General features: G+C 47.5%; 2 protein-coding genes and 1 long non-coding RNA gene across 10 annotated transcripts in view; 1 reads left to right on the forward strand and 2 right to left on the reverse strand.

Annotated features, from left to right (window-relative positions):
* ACSS1 (acyl-CoA synthetase short chain family member 1) overlaps positions 1 to 14,515 on the reverse strand; it is a 29,301-nt gene extending 14,786 nt beyond the window's left edge. For both annotated transcript variants that reach the window (XM_015857095.2, XM_085541118.1), the window contains exons 1-4: positions 14,189 to 14,515; positions 10,756 to 10,852; positions 1,875 to 2,074; positions 217 to 392 (exon numbers count right to left, since the gene is read on the reverse strand). In XM_015857095.2, the coding sequence (XP_015712581.1) occupies positions 217 to 392; positions 1,875 to 2,074; positions 10,756 to 10,852; positions 14,189 to 14,453 (738 nt within the window). In that variant the 5' untranslated portion in view covers positions 14,454 to 14,515. The remainder of the gene's footprint in view (positions 1 to 216; positions 393 to 1,874; positions 2,075 to 10,755; positions 10,853 to 14,188) is intronic.
* An 805-nt stretch (positions 14,516 to 15,320) lies between these two features.
* Positions 15,321 to 16,947, reverse strand: LOC146761298 (uncharacterized). The gene is made up of 2 exons (XR_014943820.1): positions 16,653 to 16,947; positions 15,321 to 15,625 (listed from the first exon to the last, which is right to left on the reverse strand). It is a non-coding gene; the product is annotated as an uncharacterized LOC146761298 (long non-coding RNA).
* Positions 16,948 to 17,041: 94 nt separating this feature from the next.
* Positions 17,042 to 23,775, forward strand: part of TTBK1 (tau tubulin kinase 1) — an 88,906-nt gene continuing 82,172 nt past the window's right edge. For 2 of the 7 annotated variants that reach the window (XM_085541110.1, XM_085541114.1), the window contains exon 1: positions 17,042 to 17,181. The gene's annotated coding sequence lies outside the window, so the exon portion shown is untranslated. Of the gene's footprint in view, positions 17,182 to 17,488; positions 17,687 to 23,775 lie in introns of those variants that run through there. The other 5 variants (XM_085541109.1, XM_085541115.1, XM_085541107.1 and 2 more) reach the window with 5 other exon arrangements.

A 23,775-nucleotide genomic window follows, 5' to 3' on the forward strand; every position in this document is an offset into this window, starting at 1 on the left:
GAGTTAATCAAAGTGCCAGTGGGCAACCATACAGGTGGGTACTAGGATATAGAAATGCTGCCACTGTAACACAGCTGTATCCATTAGGCCAATGAGGTGCACAGGAAGAGCAGCACAAACTCAAAACCTGCTTCAGAGGCAGCATAAAGGCAGGAGAATAAACTTCACATGGAAAAACAGCAGGGAAATGGGTAAGGTTTACCAGCATCCACATACTTCTTCAAGAGGAACGTCAAGGTCACCCATCTGGGTTTTGTTATCTGTCCTCTGTGCCACAAAGACATGTTTGACACTTGGACAGTTCTTTACAGCTTCATCCACCGTCGTCTTCAGCTCTATGATTCTGCCTCCCCTGACTCCCTGGTTGTAGGTGATAACTGCTTTGCATTCGGCTAAAAAGAGAGAAAAACAGCATACAAGTCAGCCTGTTTTCCAATCTGTACATGGTGAGCAGATTAATTGTCATTAATTAGATGTCATTAGTTTGGGGGATGATGTATAGTGCAACATGTATTCGGAATTTAAGTGAATCAAAAACAGTGACTGATAAAAGCAATTAAAACCTGACACACACAGAGTAGGTGTTGCAGGAATCTCCAGAGCTTATCTAGACCATCCTGTCCCCCCCAGAGCAAGGCTGGTTAGTGTTAAAACACTGCTGACAGTCTAATCTGCCTAAAACACTTCAGTGTGGGGTATTCTACTCCTTCGTCAACAGTTTACTCCAGTGTCTGCTATGAATATGACAAAGTCCTTCCCAACACTTGGCTAAGTATCATTCACTCCAGTTTAAATGCATCAATTTCTACTTGTCAGGCAACTTGCAGAACATCCTTCCCAGTCATATATGTTATACATGCTCACAGCTTCTCTAGGCTGAAACCAGTGTAAAAGCTTCCAACAACTCCAATAGGCCTTAGTGAGCAACCTTTCCCTTACCCTTTTGTCATCCTCTCTTTGGGACTGCATATAACTGTCCATTCCAAATCAAACAGCACTATACTCAGCACCCTCTCGGAGGCATTATCCTGCCCTGAGATACTTGCAGCCTTCTGAAACTCACCTATACCTTGGTGGGAAACCTCTTGGATGCCACAGCACAGAGCAGCACCCTGACGGACTGCTTCAAACTCGATCACACTACATTAATTACAGAGCTCCATAGAAAGATGCAGAAAAGTGATTCTTTAGTCTACTGTCTCCATATAAGTGGCCAGAAGTGAGGGATAACCAGAACATGTGATTATTCTGAATAGATTTGATATAAATTAAACAACAACAACAAAAATAAAAACCACGTGAAGATGGTGGTTTAGTCATAAATAAGCTGATGTAACAGCTAGAACATGAGCCACTTGCCATTTTGTTCTTCTGCTGTATTGTCAGCATTCCCTGTAATCACACTACAACTGCTTTGGGTTAAGAACAGCTCTCTGTATCAGTACCATGTCTAATGGCCTGGGAGCAGACTGCCAACCCTTCACTGCTGTACGTAAATCACAGCATCACAATCTAGACTGCAGAACCAGCACTCCACACAGGGATCAGAGAAGCACTTCAACTATGCTTCAAAGGAACAAATCAGGCCACATTCCTAAGCTCTGGTTTTCCCCCCAGGTTCTCTGTTGTCTGGAAGTAACCCAGAACAGAGTGAATGTTAAGTAATTTATAAAGTATTATATTAAAAGTAAGGCCAAAAGATATTGCCACTAAGGAAAAGGCTCTTCATAATACTTTGCAAAGGAAAGTGAACTATCCAGACAGCTGAGAAGGAACCTATTCTTCTGTCAAGAAAACACAGAATTTGGACAAAGGTATGTTATGGAGTGTGTCTAGCACCAAAGGGGTTTGTTCCCCAGTCTGTAGCTACTTACAGTCCATGATCCTTCCAGCTAAGGACTCTGCGCTGAATCCCGCAAAGACCACGGTGTGAACAGCACCAATCCTGGCACAAGCCAGCATGGCTGCCACAGACAGGGGAGACACGGACATATAGATGGCAACCTTGTCCCCTTTCTGTATCCCGTATTTCTTCAGGGTGTTGGCAAGACGGCACGTCAGATCCAGAAGTTCCCTGTAGCACAGAAGCAATGTTGTCACATGAGTGCACAACCTGTTTTATACAGGCAGACAAAAAAAAAAAAGGATAAATTTGAGCTAAAGGGGGTGTTGTGTCTCTGGATATTGTCACCTTTGAGGTACCAGGCATGCCAATCTCTGCACCTTGAAATGGCCTGGGATCTGGTTGCAGTCAGACTGCTCCTGCCCTTGCGGAAAGAAGTTGGAAGGGACCCTCAAGGATCACAGAGTCCTACCTGTGGCTCCACACAGCACCATCCAAACCCAAACCTGATGTCCAAGAGTGATGTCCCAGTATTCTTTGAACTCCAGCACCAGGGCCCACCACCCTCTGGGGCAGAACCTTTGCTGCAGCTGCCATGAGGCCTCCCTCAGCTCCTCTGCTCTGAGCTGAGCAACCCCAGCAGCCTCCGTGCTCCTCAAACACTTTGTCCTACAGACCTTTCTCCATCCTTGCAGCCTTCCTTAGGATGCTCCCTAACAGCCATTTTTGTGCCGTACTGCTGACATAAATGCAAGACAAAATGGAAACTGCCATCAAAAGATTCCCAGCTCTGTTTACTTTATGTGAAGGAACTGCTAGAAATTGCTTCATAGCACACAGATTTTAAACTACAAGGGTAAACAAGACTTCTACATGCCTAAAGAAGGAAAAGAGAAGTGAAATTAAGTCCTGAGATAGGCCTTAATGTGGTAGGCTTCACAAGACTCATCAGAGCAGGATTGACAGTGATGTGAATTCTTCAGTTGGTTGTCTCACCCTGTCATACCACTAAGCAGAACTGCCTAACAGAGATCAGATATTGCCCTCTCAAGAGTAAAACCACGGCGGCTTCTCACAGAAAGAAACTCAGAACACTGAGAACAGGAACAAAGGCTCAGTTCACAGTGTTTGCCACTGCAGCCCACTAACTTAACAGCAGAAGCATTCCTCTGTGCAACAAAATGCAGTTTGTGGAAAGAAATTGCTTGTGTGTTTCACGCGATGGAGAATAACATGGAGAATAACACAATTGCAGGCTTACCTGCAGTCACTGTCATGAACTGAACAGCTCTGTGTGTTTGCAGCAGTACCCTCAGAAGCCAGTGCTCAGTGCAGTGAGGAACACTGACTGGTGCCAGCTACCAGCTCCAAGAAGAATCCCAGAGTAGGCCAGGAAACGCTGTCCCCTGGGTCTAGGACCTCACTGAACACTGAGGCTCAGAAGAGAGAAAGAGCTTCTATTCCTGAGCACAATCATCTACAACCTGTCACCTGCTGATGGCTGGGGGTCTGCAAGCTATTCCACCAAGGACTGTACAAACCGTGGTGAGTAAATACCCTTGGGGGTCCCCGTGCCCAAGTAAACAGCAAAGCATAAGCCTCCCAATGTATCCTTATCTTCCAGGACTGGTCATAGCTGTGAAAAACAAGCAAGCAAACAAACAAACAGTTTTCAGCTGTTGGCTAAGCTGGAAATAAAGAAATGTTGTTCTGGTCAGTCAAAAATCATTTCCTTTTTAAAATCAATGCATGTAGGAAATGGGCACAATCCAAGAGATCTACTTTGGAAATGTCATTAACAAAAACAAAGGCTGAGACTAACTTAAGGATAAAACTCCATTTGCGTTGAAGGAGCAGTGAAGCAGCACAGCGGTAAACACAGTACAAAGACAGATACAGTGATAGCTGAAGAGATACCACCCACAATTGTCCTTTAGAGGATGAGGAAAATGAGCCTTGAATCGCAGCCATGGCACTTTGTGTTATTTATTCTAAGACTATTCTTGCAGCATTCCATAAATAGATCCCTCCTGAAGCACAGTAACTCATTGAGATGGCAGACACGTTCAGTGCTAGGGTTCATACCATGCAATACCTGATCTCTGGCAGCAGCTAGCAACAGCTGCCACAACAGAGAGACTGCAACCCTATAGAATGATGATATGGAGTGGCTTTGCCCTGAGTTTCATCCTCATCTTTCACAACTAGAGATTAACATAACTCTGAAGTACCACATTCAGTACCTCTTTCCAAGTGCTTCATGAGCTTGCACAGCCCTTCCAACTACCCTAGGACACAGCCTGCTAAGCTGCATTTACTTTACTTGCTTTTCCTAAGTTCATGAACTGATCTACTTCTGCTACAGGAAGCAGGAAATGCAATGAGCTCCAGACAAGAAATTGTGAAAAGCAAAACAAAAAACACTTATCTGTAACAGAACATGGGGAAGTGCTTTAAGAGCTGCATCCTCTTTCTCATGGACAGAAACATCAAAGAGCTCTGGGTAGGATGTCCTTTCTGAGCAACTCAGAGGCTCACTTGTTTCTTCAGGGCTTGGTGATCATGACAGCAGAAACTCTTTATTTTTTATTTTTCCAAGGGCAGGCAATTACTAAGTGTGAGTAGGTTACACTTTCCCAGTACTGTTCCTACACACATTTCAAGATGGAATAAGCACCCTGCATGGACAGTGCACTGCAGAATGGAATGGAAGAGACCCATCTTGTTCCAGAGAACTGAAATGAGCAGGAAGAAACCTTGCCTTTATCCTCCTCACATGGTGCTGCTACCCAACGTGACACTGAAATTACTCCATCACACAAAAGGCCAAGAGCAAGTCTGACATCCAGCACTGCCCCACCTTTGGCAGAAAAGCAGTGGCAGTGCCATCCAGAATGGCCAGCCTGCATTCAAGAAAGGAGTGACCTTCCACTCAAACCCTATCGGTGTGTTAGAAGCACAGGACACCTACCCAAAACACACACCAGCTGCTGAACAGAGCTAAACACTGTCACCTTGGATTCTATGGCATAGTGCAAAGTGAGGCATCCTTGCTTAGCTTCTGCTACATGCCCCTGTTCATTGCAGAGGAGTTGGACTAGATGACGAAAGATGAAGATCCCTTCCAACTCAAACGATTCTATGATTTTATGGCTTTGATAGAGGTAGTCAAAGAGCTTGGAGCAGATGTGTGCTACTTCTTCAAAGCATGAGGTAAGCAAGTGTGGCAACATCCCAAGCAATGCTCTCAAAAGGATTTCAGTTCTGTGCACAGAGCAGACAGGAGAGATGCAGGTAAGTGACCAAGAAGCTGGGCAAACAGAGGGCCCCATGGAGGGCCAGCTGCCTGAATGCAGGCCTACATGAAATTGGGAGGGGCTCAGAAGAGCAAACAGCTGGAAGAAGGAAATGTTCTACGATAGAAGGAAGTACTCAGCTTCTATGAGCAGAGAAAGCTGAGAAACTGTGAAGTCAGTTAATGCACAACACTGACTGCTCCTCCGCATGAGCTGATCTTAAAGAGCAAGGGCAGCAGGTCTCCATATACAGGGCTTTCCATATACAGGCACTCTGGTTGATAAAGCATCAGGGTGGAGCTGAGACAGGGGAATCAGCAACCAGTTAAAGCCAGGAGCTGAGGCAGCTGCTTGCACAGGAGAACATGTAACAAGAGAGGGAGTTTTTAAGACAAAGCATAGACAGCAGGTCAGGAGATGGAAGATACATTCATGAACATAAGTACGGAAGGAGAAAACTATGAAAAATAGAAGGGCATTCTGGACTTGCTTTCAGAAAATGTATTTTTCACCTAAAAATGTGGACAAATTCAACCTATCCATTGTACTGCAGGTGTAAAGGCAAACAGCTGCTGAATATGAATGTCACATAAATACAGCCAGACAAAACAAACTGGGAAGCAACAGTATATCAATCAGATCTGTATTGACTCTGGTCTTACTTTGCCTCTACAGAGATGGGTCAAAATCAGAGGGAAATTCTATCTTAACTCAGTGACACACATGCTCAAGGTGCAGAAGATACAATAAGCACCACATACAAGAGTTTTACAGAGCATGTGCCAGCAGAACACGTGAGCAGGAAGAGGCTGGACTGCATAGAACTCCCTCAGCAATGATCACGCTGCTGCAGAGCTGCTCTCCTCCTGAGCCATGGTTTGCAAGACCTCAGGAATTAAGCTTGCCAGGTTTGCTCTGGCAGCCTTGCTTCATGTGAATGAGCTGAACAGCAGCTCTTCTAGTTTACCAAGAAACTATGACTTATTAATGTTTCTTTATCTTTTTATGGTTTTATGACGCTAACTCAGAGAAATAGAGGGCTGGTATGGTAACAGAGGCCTTGAGAATTGGGCACATGGGATGTGATAAGCATGGGGTAGCAAGAGCCAGAGCACAGGCTGGCAGTGCTGGGAACAAGCTCAATGGTCAGCAGCAGAAACACAGACCTGGAGCTGGGCAAAGTGGTGTCAGGGAAACACACAGCAACTCTGTTGTAAGGATTATTTCTGTCCATAGACAAGATTTTGAGTGTTAACACTGTTCTCTTCCAGAGATTCATCACATTTTGCTCCTCAGCTGTCACATCATCGTTTCTCAGCACAGTGACTACAAGACTGGCCCTCCAGCAGCCTCCAGCAGCTCTGCTTCACCTAACAGATGCAACATTCCTCTCCAGTCTTCATGATATCTCTGTTTGGAGAATACCAGACTTCATTTCTCTCACATCCCTCCCCAGATACAGTGGCGCCTGTATTTCCAAAGCCCATTGCTCAATGTCTGGAACAAAGACTCCAGTAAAAACCCTTCAGTGACAGACACATGGCAGTCCTCTTCCACATTGTAGAGATGCCTGCCTGGCAGAAACATTTTTCTGAGAAACCTGATAGCATCTTTCAGTACAGCAAAACAGCCTGAGGCTTTCTAAACAAAGGAAGGTAGTTCTTTTTATGTCCAAAATATTGCATCAAGACCTTCTTTGGGAAGCAGCCTTCCTGCTTGTTTACCCTGGAGAAGAGAAGGCTCTGAGGAGTCCTCATTGTGGCATTCCAGTACTTACAGGGAGCTTACAAACAGAAGGGAGACTGACTTCTTACGTGGTCTGATAGCAATAGAACAAGGGGCTTTAAACTAAAAGTGGGAAGATTTAGGTTAGATGTTAGGACATTTATGTTAGATTAGGTTAGATAGTCTAGGATATTAGATGCTTATTCAGAGGGCAGTAAGTCACTGGAACAGGTTGTCCAGAGAAGCTGTGGTGCCCCATCCCGGGAGACATTCAAGGCCAGCTTGGATGGGGCCCTGGGCATCCTGAGCTGGTGTGGGGCAGTCCTGCCCATGGCTGGGTACTGGGGCTGGGTGGGCTTTAAGGTCTGTTCCAACCCAAACCACTCAGTGATTCTATAATTCGAGTCATCTTCCTAGTATAGCCAATGCTATACACAGGCTTTGACAATGCCTGTTTAAGTTAATAGATCTAGTACTGGCCACATTCTCAGGCTTCTCAGTCCCAAGGCTGGTTTGAGTACTTCTTGAATCACCAGTTTATTACATGGAACTATAGTTTGAATCAGATGGAAACTATGTGAAAACTCAAGTCAAATGCACCGAATAGATTTATCTTTTAGTTTTAAAAGAAAATCCAGACATCTCTTATCCCAACAACCTCATCTGGCCTCCTTTTTATTACTCTGTATGACTTACTGTGGGGCAGCTGAGTTCAAAGCTGCCTCTATACCTCATGATGACAGTGCCGTTTGAGATGTAGGTTCAGTTCCCCTGCAAGCAAACCCTGTCTCTTCCTCCTGGGTCAGTGCTCTAACCAAAAGGATAATAATACACAAACCTACTCACTGCTCACTCAATTACTGTGAGCAGCACCTCAGTTTAACTCTCCATACTCCTCACTTTTGTTTTTTCACTAAAAGATTCACCTAAAAGCTCAACTTGGAAAGCCGAAGCAATACTGGGAAGAAAGGAAACTGTTTGCTGCCAATGAGAAACCCCTCTCACACTACATTGCCACATACTTTCCAACCACCATCCCCATTGTAATCGCCAATACAGTTTCAACCACTTCATCTCTGGTTTGGTAACCCCCATATTGGTGTCTATTAGAGGCATAGCTTGAATGTAGCTGATGAAGACATTCAATCATTCCTCCTCAGCACATTCTTGCATGCTGAAAAGCTACCCAAGAACCTCATTTCTCACACCTCAGCTTTGGATTTCTACTCCCTACTTCACATTCTGTGTTTGAACATGAGTCAGCAATGTGCACTCGCAGCTCACAGATCCAACCATATCCTGGGATGTATCAAAGGAAGTGTGACCAGTAGGTCAAGGGAGGTGATTCTGCACTCTGCTCTGATCTTGTGAGACACCACAAGAAGTACTGCATCCAGTTTTGGGGAACTCAACACAAGAAGGACACTTGCTCACAGATGGCTACATTGTGTATACTGTGGCAAATAAGAAAGCTAGAAGAGAAAAAATGTATCAGAGAGGGTGAGGCCTGGCATAGCTTCAGCTACTGTCATTTAACATTGCCTTCTGTTCAGCTTACATGGGCTATGGCCTAGCGGCTCCAGCAGTGAACTCTGCCTGCTTATATGACTCACTTGATAATATAGTGCACTTTAAAACCCAGGCTCAGCAGTGCCTTTGGGAACTCCTCTGCAAGGTTTCAAAGCTCCTGGGTGCCGACAACATGCCCAGAGCAGAACACTCCCAGCTGGGTTGGACCCTTCACTAATCAGTTCAGCTCTCTGCTCACAGCAGCACATTGCTGCAGGTTAAGTTCTACTTTGCCAGTGTCCTACCAATACATTTATGGTTGGTTAGCCAGACCACTTGATAAGAAAGTGCATGATTTGTCTCCAGTTTGCTGACTGCAGTCACCCACTCTCAGGAAAGACATATACCCTGTTGGCACAAAGCTGTAAAAAACACCTCCCACCCTCCCATTCAGAAACTGAAATATATATGGATTCCAACTGGGTGGAAAAAGAAATCCAGAGAGGAGAAAAGAGATGAGTTGCAACAGCCAGAGTGACAGGGCAAAGCTCACCATTGGAAAAAGATGATTTACAATAATGGTGTGAGCCAGTGACCTAAGCAGCTTGCTGCTCTCATGCCATTTAATCACGTCTCCAGCATCTGGGATGCATCAAGCACTGGTGGTGGTTGGTGAAATCTGTTAGCTGAGCCTCCTTGCTGCAGGAGAGAGGTGCTGAGGCTGCTCTGGGAGCCAGGAGCCCTCCAGCAGGTCAGCCGTGCCCTCTGGGGCCACTCTGGTATATGTCTGGCAAACGACAAGGAGTCAGGAGGGCTCTCCAAAGGAGTAATTCAGTTTTATAGCAGAGGCTTTAAACAAAAGATATGGATTCATCACAACCAAGCTTGTAAGAATAGCTATCACTATTTCAATAAAACTACAGTGTTTTACCCAAGGCTTTGTGTATCTTTGCCAATAAGGATATGTTTGAATTCCAATTGTAACAAAGAGCCCTTAAACTCAGTTGCATAAACACAACCCACTTTGCCAACAACCATGCATAAAGATGTACTCTGACTCACAGCACAGCCCCAGATCTTTGAGCTCTTTGCTCACTGCGTGTAAAGCAGTTAGTGGGGATGTACAGGCAAATGGAGGCCTTTATCCCTTCTACTGAAAGCGAGATGTTACTTGTCTTCAAGCCACTGCATCACAAATCCACAGGCTGAAAATATGCTTTTCTTCAAGTTCATTTTTTGAATGCCATGGGCCAAGAGAAAAATGGTTCTGTTGCTGTTCAGAAAAAGTTTCTCGTTCTTCTGGTGATCCTGAGAAGTCCATTTGAGGATCTAGAGCAGCTCAACACATTTCAAGCAGCACAGCCTAAGGGGAACACTGGAGTTGCCTTGAATGAGGCTCTACTATCTGATGGGCCACTCTTCTAGGTTAATCACTACACAACACACCCAATTCCCACCCAGTATACTCCCATTTGCACACATGAGACATGAAGACAGCTGTAGAAGTATGTACACCACCCCACACTTCAGGAGAAACCCCAGATTCCATCTCAGTTCATACAACATACACGCCAAAAACAAAACTCAAAGGTTTAGGAAAGCTACCCAGTTGGTTACAACAAATTGTATGGTACTCTAACCTCTCAAAGTTATTTGCACTCCTGCTTCTTCCTGCTGACCAACTTCACTCTAACGCATTATGTTTTCAGGTGCTTTGATAAATGAAGGGAAAACAGGCACCTGGAGCTATTTATAGTTGAAAAGTTCCACAGATCCCAACTATCAACATGCTGCAGAGTATCTTGTAGAGAAATCAGATGCTGGGACTTTGTATGTTGCTTCTGCTTTCTGATTCTGATCAAGCATCTAACTGCCTGAAATAGGCATTGAGCAACATAGAAGTCTGGGAAACATCTGACTGCAGAGACAGATGATGTAAAAGGCATTTTTACAGGCAGGTATTTCTCCTAATTAAGGTCACATAGGAGGGAGAAGAGAAATATGCTTTCTCTTCCGACATTTTCCAGCAAACATTACAAACTATAGAAGCACTTCCAGTAACTGTCACTAATGTGTATCTGCTGTACCTCTCAGCCTCCCAGAAGTTCATTCACTACATAGGACTCTAAGAACAGGGAGCCTTCCCCATAAAGAAACCAAAGAAGAGTATCATTTCCAACTGGGAATGTGCCTTATCTTTTTCATATGCTATCCCATCATGATACTCCAAGATGGCAGCAATGCCCCAACTGCATGTTTCACATGCTGGACTATGGTGGAAGAATGCAGAGTTTCACAGAGGTCCAGTTACGGAGTATCAACCCTTCTCCCAATCCCACCACACTGCCAGGCACTGTAAAGCATTGTGAGAAGGTGCCATACCTGTATGTGACATGCACTGCAGTTCCAGGCTCATCTCTCTCCCATATCAAAGCCACTCTGTCTGGGGACTTTTCAACATGTTGGTCCAAGCAATTTACTGTAAGAAAACAGAGGTTTAAACAAAGCACAAAGACAAGAAACTCTTCTGATGGTTTTCCTCTTCAGAGCAGCAATTCACTACATCAGTCTCACAGCCTTGTCTTCCCCAGCTTCCATTTGTGGCACTGCATCATTTGAATTATCTATTAACCACTCAGGCAAAACATTTATAATTGAAAGAGCTGATTTTCCATTAACTGAAAGTATCTAAAACTTTAGGAACCGGTGTAAACTCATGGAGTATAGACATCTACACATCTAAGAATCATAGAATCTTAGAATACTTAGAGTTGGAAGGGACCTTTAAAGGTCACCTAGTCCAGCTCCCCTGCAATGAACAGGGACATGAACAGCTAGATCAGGTTGCCCAGGGCCTGATCCAGCCTCAGATTGAAAGTCTACAGGGATGGAGCAACCACCACCCCTCTGGGAAACCTCCAGCTGTGTGTTACACCACCTACCATATGAAGTGGCTTCTGAACCACGTGTGAGATGTTTGGGTGAGCTGACAGACGGCACCCACCGTAAGGAAACTTCTACAGAACCCACTCAGGAAACTCTCCTTTGTGTTCAGCAGCAACATGCCCACTGTTTACAGATTAGACTTGTAAAGTACTAATTCCAAGCTTAAGTGACGATTATGTACTTCATTATATTCTCATGAAGGCAGTAAGGATATTTCAAGAGACAATTATTAAAAACCACTCAGGCGAACTGCTGTGCAAATCAGAGAAAGCCCTATTGAAAGTGCTGAGTTTCAGAGCGTATTTCCTGGAGATATTAATACCGGGGGGAAAGGATTTTATTTTTCCAGATGAACTAAGTGCAATGAAAGCTGCCTATTGTTCTGTCAACATTTGTAAAGCATAAGCAAACTGCAGCCTGGGAGTCTGTTTCTGCTGTTCTGAGATCACAGCTGATCTACAGCCCTGCGAAAATGAGCCCCCGAAGGTGAACAGAAGATACACTGCTGCCAGAATTCAGCACATCTCACTAGAAGAATAACAGCTAATCTCAAAAATACAGGGAAAATAAAAGCCTGTCAGTTGTTGAAAGTCTTTTACTTTTTAATATAAATTCCTGCAGCAATACCAAAGAAGCAAAGGAGATAAAATCATTCCTTATGTCATCTAACAACAAGGGAGGACAAAAGCTCTCGTCAGGAATGCCTTCAGCAATTACACACTGCTTTCCTCTGTCATGCATTGATAGGAAGTCAGCTCTGCTGCGGGTTGTTCTGAGCCCTTTAGCAATTCCCACCTCCATTCCCATGGCAGCAATACCCATAGCTACTGCAACACGTTACTTTCAATTGCATTCACAGGGATTTGTTTTCCACGCAGCATTTCCTAGCTGTGAGCAGCACTCTGAGCTTTCAGCGAGTGTTTGTGTTACAGCAAGACCCAGCTGAGCCCAGTGAGTATTGTAACGCTTTGCTCAGGGAGAGCTGGCAGGTGAAACAAGGCCAAATGCTATTATTTCCTTCCTGACCATACAAGTGCTTTCACTTCTTTTGCAAAATAGAACTGTGTGACCCGCCTCCTGCTGCTTCCTTCTAATGGTTTCTCCAGACGTTTCCTCACCCCCTTGACAATGCATGGAAAAGTACATAGAAACATCTCATTTTGATGAGATGTCCTCCTGAGAACACCATGGTTTTGGACTGCAAAAGCTTGTTGGGGTCTTTCCCTGGCCAGGAGTTACAATGTAATAAGCCCAAAAGGGCTGAATCTCACATTGCTCCAGTTCTCACTGCAAGGTACCCCAAGTAGAAAGCAGTAGAACAGGTATCCAACTGCAGTCTGGCTATGCCTGGAGACAGGAGTGCAGGATGCTCTGAATCAGGGATCTGAAGTGCTGCCACATTTTCTCAACTCAACGAGATCATAAGGCCCCCAGGTGGAGTCCTGCATCCAGATCTGGGGCCCCCAGCACAAGAAAGATGTGAAGCTTCTGGAATGGGTCCAAAGAAGTAACACGAAGATGCTCAGAGGGATGGAACACCTCTCCTGTAAAGGCAGGATGAGGGAGCTGGGCTTGGTCAGTCTGGAGAAGGATCTGGGGAGACCACATTGAGGCATTCCAGTACTTGAGGGGAACTTATAAGCAGGGGGGGACAGAGTTTTTTACACGGGTGGTGATAGAGCAAGGGGGGGGTGGCTTTAAACTAAAAGAGGAGAGATTTAAATAGAGGGAAATTAGAGGGTGGTGAGGCCCTGGCACAGCTGCCCAGAGAAGCTGTGGTGCCCCATCCCTGGAGGTGCTCCAGGCCAGGCTGGATGTGGCCCTGGGCATCCTGAGCTGGGAGGCAGCCCTGCTCATAGCAGGGGCTGGGGCTGATTGGGTTTTAAGGTCCTTTCCAGCCCAACTGGTTCTATGTCTCTATGATCACCAGATACATGACTCACATAGGATCCAGAAGGTGCAGATCCCATCCTATTGAGGAAACAGCGAATCCCAAAAAGTCTCAGTGCTCAGCCAGGACCTTTGCAACAGGAACCACTGAAAAGATGTCTGGCTAAAAACTCACTTCCCTTCCACCGCTGGGTGCTGGGATCAGGGCTTTGCCAACCCCTCCACTCCTTTGGGATCCACTGCCAGGAACCCTCACTGTGGGACTCCTCCTACCCAGTGTTTGCTCTTTTGTTCTAAAGCAAGGTGGCTGGCTGGCTATGTTACATTTTCTGCACCACTGAACTACAATCTACTCATTCAAGTGCTCTCCAAGGGAACAAAGTTAAAAAACATATACAAATGCACATCCCTATGGAAAGACCCCACCATCAAGCGAGGTGCGAGGAAAAAAGAGAGTCCAGCCTCCAGCTCCCTTCACATTCAGCCTTCCATTGAAACTGTTGACAAGAAGCAGGTCTTGAAGAAATTTGTTTCTAGGTGCTGGCTTTGGCTCCTTGTATTTCAGGAGCGTTCTTTGAGCGTGACAGCAGCATGACCCACACTGTCCCTTTCTATTCTCTCCGCACCAGTGCATAAGCTGCAGTGGGGTCTTTCAGGAGGGGTTCCTGATGAAAGGTGTCTCTGGTCGAGCAAGTGGAGCACTGCAGCCCCTGAGCCCAGCGCTGGGCTACTCCATCCGACTGGGAACGCAACTTTCTCATTTCTGATTGTTTCACAACGCCGCCAAGATTTACTCCACGCAGCACTTCACACCACCCTCCATCAGCTCTGCCGCTGACACAGACGTCCCATTTTCTCTCCCAGCTCGAGAGCCCGACGTCACGGGGAGCACTTGGATATATCGGACGGAGAACGGCAGCCGCCGCCAGGGCGGCCCCAGCGGCGCAGGGGTAGGGATGCGCGGCCGCGGGATCCTTACCCGACACGTTGAGGCGGCCACCCAGGAACCAGCGAGCTCCGGCTCCGGCCGGGGCGGCCTCGCGAGCCGTGTGGAAGGGGCTGTCCCAGCGCAGAGCCCCCCGAGCCGCATCCGCCCAAAAAGCGGCGGGGTCGCGAGCCGCCCGCTCCTGCCAAGCGCCGTATCCGCCGGGTGGGAGATGAGCGGGGCCGCCGTAGCGCCGGGCGGCGGGAGGGGGGCGGCTCAAGGAGCGCAGAACCCGCGAGCGGACCGCAGCCAGCGCCATGGGGCACGGCCCTGATCCGCCGTCGGGGCCCCGCCGCTCTCCGCCCCGCTGCTCTCGGCCCCGCCGGGCGCGGCGCCGCCCCGGCCCCGGAACACCCCCGGAACACCCCCGCCTCCGGGAGGGGACGGGCCGGGAGAACCGCTCGGGAGCGGGCGGCCGTGCGGGCATACCACGGGGCGGAGGAGTGGGACGGCACCTCGGGGTTCGCTGCGGCGGACCCTACGAACAGAGCTGGGCTCACAGACCCACGGCCAGGCGGCTGTGAGGGTCCTCCAAGAGGAGACTCCACGGCTCCTCCATCACCTTGGTGGACTCTGAGCTGGGCTCTGCTGTGTCTGTGTACTGGGGGCCCAGAGCTGGACCTGATGCTCCAGGTGCGGGCTGCCAACGCTGAGCAGAGGGGAGGATCAGCTCCCTCCACCTCCCATCTCCTCCGCACTGTGCAGCTCCCAGCTTTGGCATCAAAGCGCTTGTTCACTCTATTTAGTCCCAGCTCCAGGTTGGCTGGGGAACCGCATTAAATCCCGACCCTCACCAGTGAGATCCTATAGCAGGTAACACAGACCTACTCCGTGTATGGCATGAACTTCTTTGCAGGTTATTAATTCCGTTATCTAGTCTGGTCCTCCCAGCACAACACTGCAAAGCTCGTATTAATATGTGTCTTATTCCTTAAGACAATTCAAATTACTGAGCTTTTCCTAAATGGCAGCTCAACTAATTTCCAGGTTTTGGGTGGACAAAGCACACTGCATGCTCAGGAGCAGCAACTTCAACCTATTCTTCATGCTAAGCTTGAGATTGTTCTGTCAGTACACGGACAGTGTTGTCCCAATACTTTTCCTACCCAAAGAATATAATCAGATGTTATCTAGGTAAACAATATCAATTTTATTAGCATTTGGATCCCTGTCAATTCTGACATTTCCAGCTGCGTTTTGTAAGTAATACGCAAGAATTAATACGCTCTTAACTTCCTTGTAAAGTCAGCATGACACACTGTTTCAACAGTTCTGTATTACTTCCTCGTCTTTTGTACGCCACTGTTTCTTTATGGGTAACAAAGTTAGAATCATAGCACGTGTGCCACCTTGTGCCGGATAGCAGGACGGGCAGCCGCTCCTCCAGTTGACTTCAGGGTTGCTCCGAAGTTTTCCATCACAACTACTTATCTGCAAAAATAAGTAAAGAAATAGATGAATAAATCAGGTTTTCAGACGGATGCCTTCTACAAAACAAGGAGGGGAGTGTTTTCTAAAAGAAAGAGTGTGGAATTAAATTCTTTGGTCTGAAAACCTAGTTGTTTTATTTATGGACCTTGAAATCTCCTGGGGATGCTGCCATTCTCTGCTTATCTTCCATATAAGACTGTCTTTTCTTCTTCCAACACAAGGTTTTATGTTCCTAGTGCTTTAGTAGACCACCCTCCACCCACAAATTCAGACTCTTTTTCCTCCAAGAAAGTTGTGGTTGCCATCAATGCAACCCAGACATAATCCAGCCAGGAGAGCATCTAATCTCCCAGCCCAGCTGGGCTGCTTGGGGGTACAAGAACGGTCCCGATCTCCTTTCTTCCCTCCAAGTGAGTCACGTAGGAGGGAAATGAGTCTCTGAGATGTGCTTCATCCATAGAATCAGAACATTATCTAGACTGGAAAAGACCTTCAGGATGATGAAGTCCAACCATCATTAACCTACTGAGCACCAAACAATGCTTTGAAGTGCCATATTCCCCAGTCTCTCAAACACCTCCATGGATGGGCACTGCACCACCGCCCTGTGCAGCCCAGCCCAACGCCTGACCACCTTCTCTATGGAGCAATTACAGAATCACAGAATGACACGGGTTGGAAGGGACCTCAAGGATCATGTAGTTCCAACCCCCCTGCCTGGCAGGGCCACCAAACATACACCTTTACTAGATCAGGTTGCCCAGGGCCCCGTCCAACCTGGTCTTGAACACCTCCAAGGACGGGGCATCCGCAACCTCCCTGGGTAGCCTGTTCCAGGGCCTAACCACTCTCCTAGTGAAGAACTTCCCCCTGACATCCAACCTAAATCTTCCCTCTTTCAACTTAAAACCATTTCCCCGTGTCCTGCTATTAATTCTTCATGTCTAATCAATCTCCCACACCCCACAAAGTGTGAGACCATTTTCTCGCATCCCATCACTCGTTACTCAAGAGAAGACGCCAGCACCTCCCGCTGCACTCTCCTCAAGCACTGATGCAGGTGCTACGAGCTCAGGGGAGTTCCACAAGCACTGATGCAGGGTGAACTGATGGGGAGTTCCATATACCGTGAGCTGCAAATACCACTTCTCAATGGCAGCTCCCAGAGCTTCATAGTACCACTGTATAGGAACATGTTCTCTGGAGGTGCCCTGGGATGACCTCCAGCCCCAGCCGTGAGGTTTTAGCAGCCCTTTATGTGCGGGGCGGTCTATATGGGGCGGTCTATACGGGGCGGTCCATATGGGGCGGTCCATGCGGGGCGGGGGCGGCCTCGTGTGATGTCAGGGCTGATGCTGGCGGTGCGGCTCGCGGTGCATTGTGGGCGAATCCCGCCGCCCGCCGCGGCTCCGATGTGGAGGATGCTCCCGGGCCCGTCCCGCCTCCTCCCCGCAGCCGCAGCTCCCGGTGCCGGCGGCCCCGAGCCCGGCGAGCCGCACTGAGGACGCGAGGCATGAGCTGCCCCCACAGGCCGCAGCGAGAAGCGGCGGGGCCAGGTGAGCGGGGCACGGCAGCTCCGGGATGGGGCTCGGCGGCCTAAGCGGCCGTTGTGCGGGGAGCGGGCGCCGCTCCGGCCGTGAGGGAGACTCGGGGTCCGGGGCGCACCGGGCCGGGCCGCTCCGGGGCTGCGCGCGGGGTATTGTGGGAACTGTAGTTCGCCCCTCCGCCCGGTGCCGCCTGCTGAACGGGAGTGGGCCGGACACGAGAACTCGGCTTCCCGGCGTGCCCCGGGGCGGTGGGCGGGCTGAACGAGAAATGACGGCGGAGCGCAGCCAATGGGAAGGCGGGATAGGGTGGGGCGAACCATCTGCCGAGAGGGGCGGGGGAGTGGGGGGAGCAGCGTGCCGACAGCTGCAGTGCAGAGGCGGACGCGGCCATCTCTCGGCGGGGGAGGCGGGGCGGGCCCAGGTGAGGGGCCGGGCCGGGCCGGGGGCGCGGGGCGGCGGAGGATGAGGCTCCGCAGGTCGGAGCGCGGCGGATGAGCCCGGGTAGGGCCAGCAGGTGCCTGCGATCAGGGCGAGGCGCGGGAGGGGCCGCTGGGAAGGGGCAGGGCGGGAGGGAGGGGGATGCGGCGCCCGGCGGGGCCACGGGCGTCGTGCGGGGCCGGGTGGGGGGCGGAGGGGGCCGGGCATTGTGTTATGTGGGGAGAACTCTTTGGTGCTCGGGTGGCCGCACAGCCGTTCTCTTCTCTGAGAGGTTTCAATGCTCGGCTCTGCTGCAGCCCTTCAGCACGGAGACTCCGTGCCCTCGTTGCCTGCGGTTCCCAAGTTGGTGCCGGTGCTGCCTGCGGCCCTTCCACATCCCCTGCACGCCGAGAGCCGCCCGGCTCTGACCCGCTGGCTGCTGCGTGGCAGCACCGTGACCTTGAAGCTGTGTGAGCCGTAGCCCCCGGTGGGGCTGCTGCTGCTCTTGGGGTGTCGGTGGGGGCAGCTGAGTGCTGCTGGCAGCCCCAACCTACCGTGCGCCACTATTGCTTCTGCATACCTGAATTTCCCTTGGCTCGCAAGGAGGAGGTCATTCGACTGGTGGAAGGAAGGGTTTCCTAGTTTTATTGCAGCATATTGCACAGGCTGCCCAGGGAGGTTGTGGATGCCCCGTCCTTGGAGGTGTTCAAGACCAGGTTGGACGGGGCCCTGGGCAACCTGATCTAGTAAAGGTGTATGTTTGGTGGCCCTGCCAGGCAGGGGGGTTGGAACTACATGATCCTTGAGGTCCCTTCCAACCCGGGTCATTCTGTGTGTGATTCATATCAATTCCTTTACCGTCAGTGGAAGCGCTACCTTTAGCCTCAGCACTAAAGCTGCTGGGTGCCGTGCCCTTACAGGTGCCGTGACTAAAGAGCAGTGTGCATCAGTACAGGTTCAGTACCATGACCACATATCACTCCTCTACCTTCTCTTGAGACTACTTCTCAGTACACTAAGTGCAGATTAGGATTGTAAAATGAGTTAGGCTGGAAGGGACATTAAAGATTGAGTTCCAACCCCTGTTATGTGTGAATTTTTTCCTTTGTGTGCATCCATCATCCAATTCATAACACACATTTTCATGCTGTTGCACTTGAGATCAGAAACTTTGGAGGTGTGATGTTCTTTGGGTATGTGATGTCTGCTCCTGTAGCTTCTACGTTCTTTGTGCTTTTTGCTTGCTTTATGGTAATATTTCTTCAAAAGAGGCTTTTATCTCTGCTGAAGGCAAACACTGGAGTTACCATTTCCTTATAGATCAGTCTTTGTAAGAATTGATCTCAAGGATGCTTTTCTTTTTTTTTTTTCTTGGGATAGTTAGCAAGAGTCAAGTCAGATCCCTGTCAGTGACTTGGCCTTGCAGAAAGGAGGAAGAAAATATATAGAAGGGCAACAAAGCTGATGAGGGGTCTGGAGCACAAGTCTTATGAAGAGCATCTGAGGGGAACTGGGATTGTCCAGTCTGGAGAAGAGGAGGCTCAGGGGAGACCTTATTGCTCTCTACAACTGCTTGAGAGGAGGTTGCGGTGAGATGGGGGTCAACCTCTTCTCTCACGTAACTGGTGATAGGTGTTCAGATTGGATATTAAGGAAAAAGAATAATTCTCAGCAAGAGTGGTGAGTTATTGGAACAGGCTGCCTAGGAACGTGGTAGAGTCACCAACCATGGGAGGTGTTCAAGAACCGTGGAGCTTTGGGATGTGTTTATTAGGCACGGGGTGGGATGGGTAGACTGTTGGACTGGATGATCTTAGAGATCTTTTCCAGCCTTAATGATTCTGTGCTTCTATTTTGACACCTCCTAAGGTTCTTGCTAATAAAGTGGTACCCACCCTTGCCCACTTATTGATTTCCTTCCCCCTTCCTCTTCATCCCAACCCAAATCTTAGGTTCTGAAGTGATGAAGCCAAGAGTAGCTCTACACTGTAACAGGCAAAATGAAGCTCTCCTCTGATAGAAGCTGTTCGTACTTGATGCTTTCCAGAGCAAGAGCGATAAGACAGATCTTGAGCGAGCTGATTCCCTCTTTCCTCTCTAAGTGCTGTGATACCTTTTTGCTGTTCCTTGCCTTCTGTTACAGAACGATTGCTATATCGCTTTATAGCCTGTTAGCCCAGTGCTCTCTGGTGAATCTTGCTGAGTTCACTTCTTCAGTCGTGACCTGTCAGTTTTCTGTGTTGATCTTGTTTAGTGTACAGGTTCCAGATAAACTCTACAGGAATTTCTCCCATTCCTGGGAAAGCCCTGGATTAAATTCACTTGCCAGAGCTCCCTGATGACCTTCCAATATCATTGGCTCACTTTGAAAACAATGAACAGAGCAGAAGACAAAAAATAGGATCTTGTAGAGCAGAATGTCTCTATGGAGTCCCTAAGGGCTTTGTAAACTGTTCCTTCGTTTTCAGCTGCTTGTTGGCTTCGTTGAGATCTCCTTTGGACATCGAAAGGCATTACCTGAGATTTGCTGGTGTGATTGTGGAAGCTCACGTCAATGTTTAAGTTCTGCTTTTTTGCTGAAGAGGACGAAGAATGGGTACAAGTGGTGCTTCCCTCCCCTCCTTCCTCACCAAAAAATAAAACAAACACAACAAAAAAACAAGGAAGTTTGTATTTCCCTCAGACATGCAGAAATCGCCTGAAATATCATTTTGAGACACTGTTCAATTGGAATAAATATTAAGATTTTTGTCTCCCAAAGCAATTAGAAAGGCCAGCTATGAGGCCTCCCTCCCTAAGGCAGAAGAACTGGGGGATCTGTTGGGCATCCATTGAGGCATTAGGAAGGAGAGGCGAGAAAGATGAAGATAGTGTGGTTTATACACTTGTGTGTCTGAATTCTAGTTGAGGCTACCTCAGCTGTATGAACATCACTAGATACAAACTGAGGGTTGGCAATTCTCCTCCATGTTCTGCAGGACCAGCTCTGGGCCTTTTCCATAATGGTGGCCACAAACAGCATATGATACCCTTGAGCTTTTTCATCAGACTCACAATTCCTTTTGTTTTTTTCTTGGTTCCACACTGTTTTCCATGAAGTCTTCATTACTCAGGAACTGTTTACGTGGGAAAGGGTCCTTTTTGTAGTTTTGAGTAGGAAGATGTTGACAGTGTGATGGACTGAAGATGTAATCTGACGAGATGTGCTTGGAAAGCCTTTCCTTTTGGTGTCAAGACATGTCATCTTTAATTTGGTGAACGATATGAAAGGAGCAGACTGCAGGATCACGGGCTGACTCCAGCCATATAGGCACAGCAGAAAGCAGAATTAGTGTTTGTGGGCACAAGTCTCCTTTTCTCTGGAGAAATGGGACAGCTTAGCCTTCAGGAAGAACTTTAGTGTCAGCCACGACAGATGGAAGTGAATTCTTTGCTGTTCATGTGGTAGGATATGCTACGAGGCTCACCATCAGCCCAGAGGCTGTGCGCAGAAAGCTTTGATTTCATACCAGTCATATAAAGAGGTTGCAAACCAGATAAGGGGAAGCTGATCTCTAGTGAAAAGATTTTGATTGTAGGATTATAAACCTGACTGGTCAGGCCAATATCCTGTATTGCTCCAATCCTTTTTCTAACAGCGATCAAGAGATTATGCTTAAGGAAAGGCCAAGAGGACACATGATCCAGCCTTCTTTCTTTGCTCCTAGTGTGCTGGGGTGCTGGAGAATGCCATCCTTTTAGCAACTTCCTAGAAGTTCTTCCTTGAATCCATACATTCTAGTTCTCCTGTTTATTTCTGAGACCTATTTAATCTGTTTCACCCCAAGAGATCCCACTTAAATATCACATACCACTGAAAGTGCTCTGATTTATTATTTTCCTTTACTCTTTTACACCATGCTTGCCAACTTCTTACTGGCACGATGCAGGATGGCTGCAGTGGATTAGAGCACTCAGTGTCACCCTGTGATTGTGCTCATGGCTGAACACCCAGGGAGGAGCTCTACACTGCAGCCAGTGGGCAGTGCCATTTTCCTTGAGGGGCTCCCTCAGCCCTCAGTCACTTGCAGTCCATTGACTTTCTGATCAGAGATTTTTTTGCCTTTTTATCCAGTCATCCTCACCAGAGTGTTTTCTGCTTTTCTTAGTTGTTGTAGTTTAAGTTTTCTATGAGTTGCCTGCTACTTAGTGCGTTGGAAACAGCAATGAGCAATCAGTTCTCTTTTTACTTTCCCCGTACTGAATTCGAGGTCTACAGATCTTAGTCTCACTGTACCTCAACTTCCTATTCTTCACATGAATCTGTCTTCCAGTGCTTGTGCTGCTCTTGCACTTGGTGACTGGCAGGTTACCATGCTGTCTTTTCACCTCACTAACTCAACTATGTGCACAGGGCTGTCTGCAGCCTTTCTTTTCCTCTCTTGTGAATAGATATTTCTGATGGCATACTATCAGTGAGCAAGTTTCACCAGTAATATCATTGCTAGTCAGCATAAAGGCTTATTGCCACACGGTGATTTTCTCTCTATGTCACCACTGATAGTTGGAATGCAGTCTGAAAGTAGGAATGTATCTGAAATTCCTTCTTCGCTCACCACAAACCTGAACTTAATACATTCTTCTTATGTATTCTTCTCACTCAAACATATGGACTGTATCGCTCTCCCTTCATATAGGCATTAGCCCAGTGCTCCTTTTGATTGGATGCTCCATTAAATTGTGTGCTTTTCTTTAATTTCATGCAGAAGAGAAAGTTTCTCATCATGACGTACCTCAGTCAGAGAACAGAGTTGCCTTTGTGGTGGTGTTACGTTATGAGGTTCGGAGCTTTGTGTTTTAATTACATCTCAAATTATTTTAACAGATGGTTTGGACTTTAAAATGCGTAAGCATAGGGATGATGCAAGAAAGTTATTAAAACTAAGTGGTTTCTTTAAATCGTGCTTTTCTTGGAAAAAAAAGTTGGCTTCAGGTGGATTTGCTTGGCTACTTCTAAGCGAAGGTGGCTGAACCCCGTGCTTTCACAGAAGGCTGAAGACTTTTGCTTTCAAGGCAATCAAAGAGAGCAGCTTGGCTGAAGCTGAAATGGATCTGAGATACCTTCCCTTCATTGTGCTGGGGTTTGCATTTGGCTAAGCCTACAGTGAGCCACTTCAAGTAGCTCTAAGCTACTTACCTTCATTATTAGGGTGAGTAATAGGTTTTTCTTCTGCTGATACGAGTCATTGAACTGGCCCGTGGTGGGCCGAAGTTCAAAGCTGGTAGGGATGAAGGTACTGCTTCTCTTCATGGAAGGTAGTTTTTTAGACTGGCAAAGCAGGAACCTGAAGTTGTGGATCCAGGATCAGCGTGTTTGTAAATTATGGAGGAGGGTGCTTTCCTTAAGAAAAAAAAAAAAAAAGCTTCCATGAACAAAAATAATAATTTTCATTCATAAAACCTCACCTTCTAGCAGACGATGAGCCAGGAAGAGGAAGCCCTTCAGTTTTGTAAATTTGCTTTGTAGGAACATGCTTCTGTGCCAAATTAATTTCCCGTTCAGTTGCCTTTTAGATAAGATGCACGTATTTTAAGTTCAGATTTCGAGTGACCAGGATGGCATCCTACAGCCTTACTTCAGCTCCAGGTGACCAGGATGGCATCCTACAGCCTTACTTCAGCTCCAGTGACCATTATGTGTGGGTACTGACCTACTGGTGACTCTCATGTCTCTCTCCCCAGTTGTAGGCAAAGCCAGAACTGCCTTTTATTTTCTGTTGTGCTCTGCAGGTATAGGAATATGCATTATTCCTGAATGTCTGAACCTGAGCTTGGTTATGCTTAGAAGTATTTTATGTGAGATTCACTTTCTTTCTGCTTTTCTTGACACTTTCACTTCTGTGTCTAGAAAAAAGCAGTTACTAGTCAAGCAAAAAGTGAGGCTGATGAGGCTTTGCACATTAAGCAGGAAGAAAAGCAAAAAGGAAGAGATGAGGAAAAACAGGAGGAGAAGGCAAGAGGCTAAAACATTCAGAAGGAAGGTAGTCAAATGTTTTCTCCCTCTTACTATGACAGTATGAGGGAAATGGCAGGAGGCGTTTGCGTTCTAGGCCTTGGGACTAGTGGGTTACTTAGGTCTCTGCAACCTATTCTTTGGAACTTTAATTATTTTTACATTAAAATAAGACTTACAACCCTGTGTTTTTT

Source organism: Coturnix japonica, chromosome 3 (genome assembly GCF_054131305.1).
Source record: "Coturnix japonica strain WE chromosome 3, WE-NBRP24, whole genome shotgun sequence".
In the NCBI taxonomy this organism is placed as follows: domain Eukaryota; kingdom Metazoa; phylum Chordata; class Aves; order Galliformes; family Phasianidae; genus Coturnix; species Coturnix japonica.